The following is an 8,994-nucleotide window of genomic DNA, read 5'->3' on the forward strand; positions in this document are numbered from 1 at the left end:
GTTTCCACTATAGTTTGGGAGTTGCCAAATTTAAGTATAATGGATACAAGTAGGACAGAATTCACTATACACCATAAGAGGATATAGATAAAAAGAAAACCCTAAAAAAACGAAAACAATTAAAAAGTAGAAAAGGAAATAATTAAAAATGATCATAAATTGTGGTTGAAATAAAATATAAAGTTAATAGGTAATATAATAAATGGTCATAAATGATTGATGATTATAGTTAGATGATTAAGAAACAATGAAACAGCTTTGATTTGGACGAGTGATTAAGAAGCATAAGAGGGATGGATGAATTAATTTTTATATAAACTAAACTCTATTAAATTAATTAATTAATTTATTTATAAGTTCCAAAAATAATTACAAAAACCACAGCCTAAATGCCTCTCATTTCCATATTCAAAATCAAGTAAGAGATGATTCAATAGAAGCAAAACCTATCACAATTCTAAAGTGAGAAAATGTTTTCAAATTTGAAATGGAAGAACTAGAACAGTATTTAAAAAAGGAAAAAACTTTGGGTATATTCTTAATTGTTCAGTATAATATTGTTTCTAATTTAACTAATTTGTTAAAACATTTTTTTTTAAATTTAATTTCAATGATAGTCCAACCAAAATATTTGTTTGAAAAGGAAATTTGTAAAAAAAATAGCAAATTTGATAAAATATTTATTAACATATAGAAAAATTTCAAATTTTATCGATAATAAATATTGACAGATATTGGTATGCACTTTTTAATAATATTGATAAACAATGATAAAAATCTATCGACATTTATAAATAATAGATCTAAATTTTTACTCTAACTCGTAAATATTTTAATTTATTTTAGTTAAAAACTATGTAGTTTAGAAACATGTATTTTCTTTTAATTTTATAATTCGACCTGTTATTATCATCATCATTATTATTATTATTATTGTATATAAGTCATAAGGCAAAAGCATGTTGTGGGAAAGTCAAAAATGACATTTTATAAATAAGAGAGAGAGAGAGAAAGAGATTAAGGTATGGAAAAAGAAAATTGTCGTTATCCAGTCTCGGATAAAGCGTGGCGACAAATGATTGGTAGCAATTGTGTGTCCCACAAAGAGGACTTACGCTCCACGTGTCATTATTCCAATTAATTCATTTGACAGGTTGAAATACCGTAAAAAAGAAAATCAAAAATTAAAAAAGAAAAAAAAAAAAAAAGAGAGAGAGAGAGAGAGAGAAAGAGCGAGAGATCGAAGCAAAGCAAATGAGAAATTCTTGAGATTTTTGAGAGAGGTTTTAGTTTTTTTGATTCTGTTTTTCCTCCATTCTCACAAAACCACCTTTTCTGCCTTATAAATTGGTGCAACGAAGTGGCAGTTTCATCATCATTTCATCTCTGCAATCTCCCCAGCATTCACGTGTTCTTTCCTTCTTTCTTTTTTTTCTTTTCTTTTTTCTTCCTTCCTTTTTCTTCTTCTTCTCCACCACCTCTGTTTTCTTCCCATTTCCATACCTCCATTAACAACTCTACTCAAACCCATTAAGCTCCCTTCCTCCATTAAAACTTAAGGGCTTCTTCATAACTCAGCTTTAATTGAAGGGTAACTCTGTTTTTCACTCATTAAGATCATAATGGAAGGAAAAAAGCATGTGGGTCTTGGATCCTCTTCTTCTTCTCTCACTACTGACCTCTTCGGCTCCAATGAAACTTCCTACTCTTCCACCACTGGGATTTTTGGCTCTATTTTTGCTCCTTCTTCCAAGGTACAAACCATTCTCCTCGTTCCTTTCTGATTCTATACGACGATCATTCGTTTTTTTTTTTTCCTGCTTGTGTTTTTTGTTCGTTTTGTTTCTTTTTCGGTCCTCTCCCATGAATTGTGATTCTTCTTCTTTTTCTTCTTTCTAAATTCTAATCCTCTTTTTCCCTCTTTTTCTCTTATGGGTTTTGATTATATTAATGAATTGAAGCAAATTAATGATGATTTCTCAATTTAGAGCGTTTATTGACTCATGCTTTAATGCATTGTTTCCCCATTCTCTTAATGTTTAAGTAATCGAACTTGTCAATTTGTATCTTAATTTATTGATGCATTAATTAAGAATATTAAACAATTTATATATGTGTTACTTGTTCAGGTGTTAGGGAGAGAATCTCTGCTCTCTCAGACCAAAGAGAGAGAAAGGAATTCTGTAAATGAGCCATGGAACCCCAACGCCGAAGCTCAAGGTTTGTTTATTGTTTTGATTATATTATATTCAAGGAGAAGCTTCAGCGTTTGGCTTCTTCTCTTAATTCCACTTTGAGGTTCCAACTCCAAGATTGCTTATTCTACCTCTTGTTTTCTTATGGTGTTGAATTGATATATTGTATTTAAACTGGTTTCTTCTTTCTCAGATGACTTCTTAAAGAAAAAAGGAAAAAGATAAACAGCTGATAGCGTTAAAGGATTATGATTTTGAAGCTTTTTCGATTGTTTATAATGTTTTAAGTATTCCTTATGGCATATTCAAGTTATACATAAAGATTTTTAAATGCTTTGTGATTGAGATTTCTGGAAGGTGTTTTTACATAACGATGCTTTTAAATTATGGAGAAAATATATAAATAGTTTCTTAGAGAGAAATCTTCCTACGAGCAATTTTAGGAAACAATTCACAACCAAGGCTTGATACTTTCAAAATCCAGCGACTCTGAGGCGGTTTTTGATTGCTTATACGTGAAATTGGCTCTTCAAAGGACATCCATCTCAATAAGCAAATCATTGAGATACAAATTTTGTTATAAGAAATCCTCCTCATTGATATCTTTGTTTTTTTTAATCTTTGCAGATGATAATGCTAATCATACACAAAAGGAGAGTCAGGAGATGAAGAACAAAGATATGAGTTCCATTTATCAGGATCAAAGTGCACAACCATGTCATCTTAGCTCATCAATCTATTATGGGGGCCAAGATGTTTATACTCATCCTCAGAATTCATACAATTCCGGGGCGAACTCTGCTGTGAGTATATTAGACACATCAGTTTATAGTTTAATATCCTTCATCATGCAAACCTAGTTTCGTAACGTTTCTCTTTTTGTTTTATTCACACATCGTTTTCTTTTGTAAGTTGACTATTTTAAAGCACTAAGCATGTTAGTACTAGTTTGAAAAGTACTTGGAATTGTTTTCCCCTGTTCAAACAATTATAACATATAGCTGGATGGACACTAAAATTGAGCATTCTCATGCCCACAATGACCTGCTTTTACTTATTCTTGTGACATGTTTCAGTACAAGAAGGAAGGGGGAGAAGATGATTCTGGGAGTGCTTCAAGAGGAAATTGGTGGCAAGGTATGAAATAGAGGCGCTTCTTATGAGAGAAATATTCAACATTATCTTTCTTTCAAATACCCATTTTACTCCCAATCCTTGTTGTTTGCAGGATCTCTCTATTATTAGTACTAGATCGCATGCCAAGGGTTTATATATATAATTATTAAGGTACACTTTTAGTTTTAAAATGTTACTAACTAAGTTCTTATTATACTATCTCAAAAGAAACATGGCTGTTAATCAAAATTGTTGATTCCAATCACCATCGAACACCACTGGCTTTCCTTTAGAATTTCAAAGCTTCTTATCAATTCATTATTCAAATTTGTCTAATATGTTGAGATTGAGTTGTAGATTTATCTGGGACGATTTAACGTGCAGGTACATAGTATCATAGAGCTGCAGCACTACTTCTACTTCACTTCTTATTGTATGAAGGTAGATCATAGCGAGATCGTTGTGACACAAAAGGCTGGTTGATGATCCAATTTCCAGCAAGAAAACAACAGAATCTCTTTGAAGTTAAATTATTAATAGTTTTATAAGCATCTTTCTCAATTTTACTGTAAAGAATGCTGCTGCTGCTGCTGCTTTCTGTTTGTTTGTTTGTTTAAAGCTTGGTGTTTTTAGCATAAAGGAAACCTGGTTGTTGTTGTTGACGTTTGCTTATTAGTATCATATTAGAACATGAATCAAAATCTTGAATACAATATATATCTCAGAGTGAACATGAATTGTTGTTTGGTTAGGCAAGTTCACAAAACATCTCTCATTTTCTCTACTTGTTTTCCTTAGAAGGCCGAAGTAATGGGAAAAGTCAAGGTAGTTGGAAGTGTCATTTTCCCATCCTTATCCAAGAGAGTTAAGGATATCATGACAGAGTTTGGATGGCTAAAGCAGTCATTTTCTTTCGAGGAGTTTTAATGGTTCTTGCTGCTTTTCCAAGGTCGTTAAGTTTGGCCGTTAAAAGGGAAAATAATTGAAAAGATGGTCGGATGGTGACAGAGATTCTGCAGCCACAATTCTTGGTGTTTTCCTTTTTTTCTTTCTTTTAAAAAATAAAAAGAATTACTTTTTGGTTCTGTTATATCTTGTCCATACCACTCATAATTTAGATAGTAATTAATGTGCTAACCAACAAACATCAATGTTGCGTTTAAGTGAATCTTATGTTAATTTTTAGTTTTATATATTTTATTGCCTTCTGGTTTGATGTGTTAGTTTTAAAAGATGACTTTGTCTTTCAACTTTCTTAATAAACACTTCAAATCTAAATTTTAAAATAAACATATATATCATTACTAACCGGTAATTCACTTTATACTCCAAAACATTTTTGCTCAAATAAAATAAACAAAGAATTAACGATGAGAATAACTCTTCAACTTCTTTGATACGTATTGATTTAATTTAATTCGTGTTCTTTTTAACTTAAACAACTTTTTAACTTTTCAATCTTTCAATGTGTACTACATTTTCTTATTACAATTGAAATACAAATTTAGTTTTACTTTGAAACTAGTTATATTCTAGTCTGCATTATTTTAGTTCTGTTTATTTCGTATAGGACCAAAAGGAACCAAAAAAAACTAAAAGTATAGGTACCATGGTATTTAAAGCTACTTTTAAATGTTGAGATTGCTTTTATCTGTACAAATTTTGGAAAGATATGAAACGTGTCTTATATCCATTTTGTTGAACTACATTTAGAAAATTAAGACGTGTTGAAATATTTGTGGATAAAAGTGAGCTGAGCCTTAAAAAATTAATATGTAAAGACTATTTGAGCTTATTAGTATGAATTCTAATAGATTTTGTCTCTACAATTTTTTAAATCTATGTTGAATTAAGGGCTGTTTGTCATAACAAAAATATTTAATGAAAGATATTTATTATTTACTATTGTATACGAAAAATATACTTCCTTTATACATTCACAGTCGAAGCATAGGTCAGTCAAGAAGAAGATGAAGCATTTGATTTCTCATATTGACAGTCAACCACACCTCATCAACACAAATACAGCCCAATCTGAACATAAACCTTCCCAAATTTTAAATATACAATCCTATGCCTACAAAAAGAAATCCAGAAAAGTGACAATTCAAGTGGAAAAACATACACCTATTAACCTCAACTTCCTCAAAATCAACCTTGGATTTTCACTCTCCCACAACCGATCTTTGTTTGGGCGAGCTTGCTACTCCCCCCCTGTACTGAGATGTTTGCCTCTCGAGTTTCGAATTTGTGATTGGCTCAGCCTTTTCAATTTTATTGCTCAATTCTTTTCCTCCTCTTGCTTCCACACTAAGATAGTCGGTCAAAACCTTTTTGACTCCAAACCCGCGCTGGGGAATCTTGGTGCCAGGAATGAACGGTGACCTCTCTCCCTTTGCAGGACTGGCTGTTTGTGCAGGTGAAAAGCTTGGAGTGGCAAAGGGTGTTTTATATGGAGTGCCAGAGATGGGCACTGGAAAATGCAACGGGCTGTTCTTGTGAGAAATCACACCAAGTTTGGATATAGATGAGAGTTGATGATCAGAATGCTTTGTGAGATCGTCCACGTAAAGCAAATCATCAATACGTGCAACGACATTGAAGGCTAGGCTCTCTAAAACTCGAGAGTAGCTCTCTAAGATGGATTTCCCAACGTCCTAAATGAAAAAAAAAGAACAAGAGTTAACTACTCAAGTTACTATGGGTTAATTTAGTGGAAAGCTTATAAAAATCTGGTAGGGACGAACCTTATTGTACTGGATCTTGCTCATATCCAGTGTTGTCTGTGGAAGACCAGGAAACCGTTGCTTTAAGCAGAGTAGTAGAGTCTCTGCTCTCTCTGCAAGCAACTCCCTTTTCTCCGAGTCAACCATCAGCTCCTTGACCATTTCCCATGACGATTTTGAACTTTGTTTTGTTGTGTTAGTGGCAGGTTTCGAGTTAGTTCTTTTCCGCCAAACGTAGATTGAAGCCTCAACCCGGTTGGCAATCTCTGTAGCTTGATGTTCAGAAGACATTTCAAGGCAGTCGAGCAAACATTCGGGAGAGAAGTGATCCGAGGAAATATATCGATATATAAGATCTCCCAAACAGGCTCTACCATTCTGCAATAAAGTAGGATCAGAGATAAGAAAAAATCATAATGCTTTAGATATCAGAATCATAGCAATTTTTGCATCTCATACCTTCGGTAAGGCTTCAAGATATGGTTCGGGAATTTCCAGATCAGCCAGAGTTGTACTGTTAATTGCCATTGCAGCTTTTAGTATCTGGTTTGTGCTTTCGCGCTTGTGTTGCAATTGCCTTCTCGAGTCTTCTTGGAGGCCACCAGGAGGAACTCGAGGAACAGGAAGCCACCATTTTTCTTCCTGACGCTGTAGCATTCTTTCTAAAGAGGAAGACCCATCAGTCTCAGGGGCAAGTATCCCTTGATCAACATACCAGAACTCGCAATCTTCAAAGCTATCTAATATTTCCTGCAAATAGTTTGTTTTACCAAATTAGAATAGATCTCACAATTGATTGTATTAGAACAAAGAGACTAGTGAATGTTGGTGTATCATACAAGAAGCATATTGTCTAGTTTCCGAAGAGCAGGAAGATTTACATAAAGATCTGAGCGTGGTCTGCACGTCATAACCTGCAGGATCATAATACACCATCAGAAAATCGACGCTTTGCAAATACACAAACATTTAAATTATCCCATTTCACATTCTAGTTGCAGGTTTGGACAATAGAACCAGAAATCTTATGATGACATTGAACAAAAAATTCCAACTCTAATAGAGAATCAAAACAAGAGAACTGATAACTAAAGGATTTGGCCTGTGTTTCTACAGATTTTGCTTACAATAAATGAAACCAAAGATTCAGCGTATGATATACACATACATTTACATTATATACTTCTATGTTCAAAAGCTAAAAAGGCAACTACATGAAAGGCAAGATCAATGAAACAGACAATTCAAACAGATAAAAACTTAATTTCCAGAAAACAAAAGCCATCGGATGCTCATTCGAAGTCATTCTGTACCTCAAGCTTGCTTCCATCAGGAAACGTTTGCCAAGTAGGAGTCAATTCGACAATGTGATCACTAACACAAAGAAGCCAATCCATCTCCCTTCTCCACATAAATTTCTTCTCTGATGGAAGAGGTTCTAATCTCCATAGTTGCCCAAACAAAGTGGCTATAACAAAACAATGAAAAAGGGAATCAGCACTATAGAATCTGAAAGCAAGGTCAATCTCACATAAAGTTCAGGCAATGAGTAAGACAGAGACAAAAAACATACCACAAAGATTTGTAATGGCATTGGATATAGCCAATGCTGTACAAACCCCATTTCCACAGCCTGACATATCTTCGCCAAGCAACAGTTTTGAAAATCTTTCCTTCATCATCTCAATCTCTATAATTCCATACACCATAAACAAATCAATACAGATTCTATGGAGAAACCCCAGAAAGAAAAAAAGGGTTTAATCTAAATTACCTGATGAAGAGGATACTTTCTTCTCCAGCTTCCTATTATCAACATGGTTTTTACCTCCATTAACAACACCATTAGCTTTAATACAATCGGGTGCCTCAGCTTTTCGAGTAGACCAACTCGATGAAGAAGGGGATGACGAATCCTCAGAACCACTATGACTGTGCTCCTCAAGCCCTGTGGTTTCTGATGTAAGAAAATCAGAGCTGGAACTACTCTCACGCCCATGTTCTTCAATCAAATGACCAAGCGTCTCATTTTCAAGCACAATGTGGCCAATAGTTTGGCTTTTTTCAATCAAACTCTCCGCCATTACAATTTCCCTTCCTGGATCACAACCATAGCACAAAATCAGAGAAACCCACTTCGAATCCACCCAGTTGAAGCCTTCTCAAGCAAAACCCACCTCCCAAACACAAATTGGTAAGGAGGTTCCAAAACCCAGATAGCAAAATCAAAGAAAATGGGGTTTGAAGTGATTTGGGGCCACTCTTCGAAGGGTCGATTTCGCTCTATCCAAAACCAAAAGGGTTCACCTCAAATCAAGCAAGGATGATAATGAAAAGGGAATGTGTATGTATAAACGGTTAAAACACAGAAAGGAAAGGGGTGGGGTGAATTTAAATGGAGGTGGTACTCATGATTACTGTGAGTGGATGAACACACATGAAGTGGGAGAGACAAGAAGAAGCGGTGTCCGCCATTGATATTTATGAGAGGTGGACAGAACATCCATGGTCCCAAAACTTTAAGCAGACACTAAGATGGCGGTGAGGCTGTGTGTGTCCTCCAAACACTGTAAAGGCCTTTGCTTTGCTTTCCTTAAACGAGGGTTCTTGAATCATAGATGTGGGAAGGGGAAGTGGGAATCATAGTGATTAAAATAACTTTTGGGGTTTCAAAATTTATTTTCAATTTTAAAATTTGTGCTATGGGAATCGTGAAACAGATGATACCCCCCATTTAATCTATGCAAAATTAACATAATCCTTGGATCCCCTTCAAGTTCTTTTTTTTTTTTCTCCGTTCATAGATTATTTTAGTTTTGCACCAACTGAAATTTTATAATTTTGTAATTATTTTTCTTTTTCTATGTTTTGTATATTACCTATTAGAACATATGAATCTCAAACCCCCCGTTCATTAAACTATAAGAAAATGTCTTTTATTGAAAAAAAAATGACAA

General features: G+C 34.1%; 2 protein-coding genes across 3 annotated transcripts; one reads left to right on the top strand and one right to left on the bottom strand.

Annotated features, from left to right (window-relative positions):
* Positions 1 to 1,195: 1,195 nt before the first annotated feature.
* Positions 1,196 to 4,042, top strand: LOC103490707 (uncharacterized). Of its 2 annotated transcripts, XM_008450350.3 has the most exons (6): positions 1,196 to 1,754; positions 2,130 to 2,220; positions 2,823 to 2,998; positions 3,272 to 3,332; positions 3,424 to 3,482; positions 3,696 to 4,042. In XM_008450350.3, exons 1-5 carry the CDS (start codon positions 1,623 to 1,625, stop codon positions 3,438 to 3,440), a joined length of 477 nt encoding a protein of 158 aa, XP_008448572.1. In that variant the 5' UTR covers positions 1,196 to 1,622; the 3' UTR covers positions 3,441 to 3,482; positions 3,696 to 4,042. The 2 variants fall into 2 exon arrangements, with proteins under 2 accessions (XP_008448572.1, XP_008448581.1); XM_008450359.3 differs by lacking the exon at positions 3,424 to 3,482.
* A 1,227-nt stretch (positions 4,043 to 5,269) lies between these two features.
* On the bottom strand, positions 5,270 to 8,750 carry LOC103490720 (rop guanine nucleotide exchange factor 7-like). The gene is made up of 7 exons (XM_008450372.3): positions 7,812 to 8,750; positions 7,611 to 7,727; positions 7,351 to 7,505; positions 6,877 to 6,951; positions 6,497 to 6,787; positions 6,059 to 6,415; positions 5,270 to 5,968 (listed from the first exon to the last, which is right to left on the bottom strand). The coding sequence occupies exons 1-7, from the start codon at positions 8,119 to 8,121 to the stop codon at positions 5,477 to 5,479; spliced, it is 1,797 nt and encodes a 598-aa protein (XP_008448594.2). The 5' UTR covers positions 8,122 to 8,750; the 3' UTR covers positions 5,270 to 5,476.
* Between the last annotated feature and the right edge of the window lie 244 nt (positions 8,751 to 8,994).

The sequence above is a fragment of the Cucumis melo genome, chromosome 8, assembly GCF_025177605.1.
Source record: "Cucumis melo cultivar AY chromosome 8, USDA_Cmelo_AY_1.0, whole genome shotgun sequence".
NCBI classification, from domain to species: domain Eukaryota; kingdom Viridiplantae; phylum Streptophyta; class Magnoliopsida; order Cucurbitales; family Cucurbitaceae; genus Cucumis; species Cucumis melo.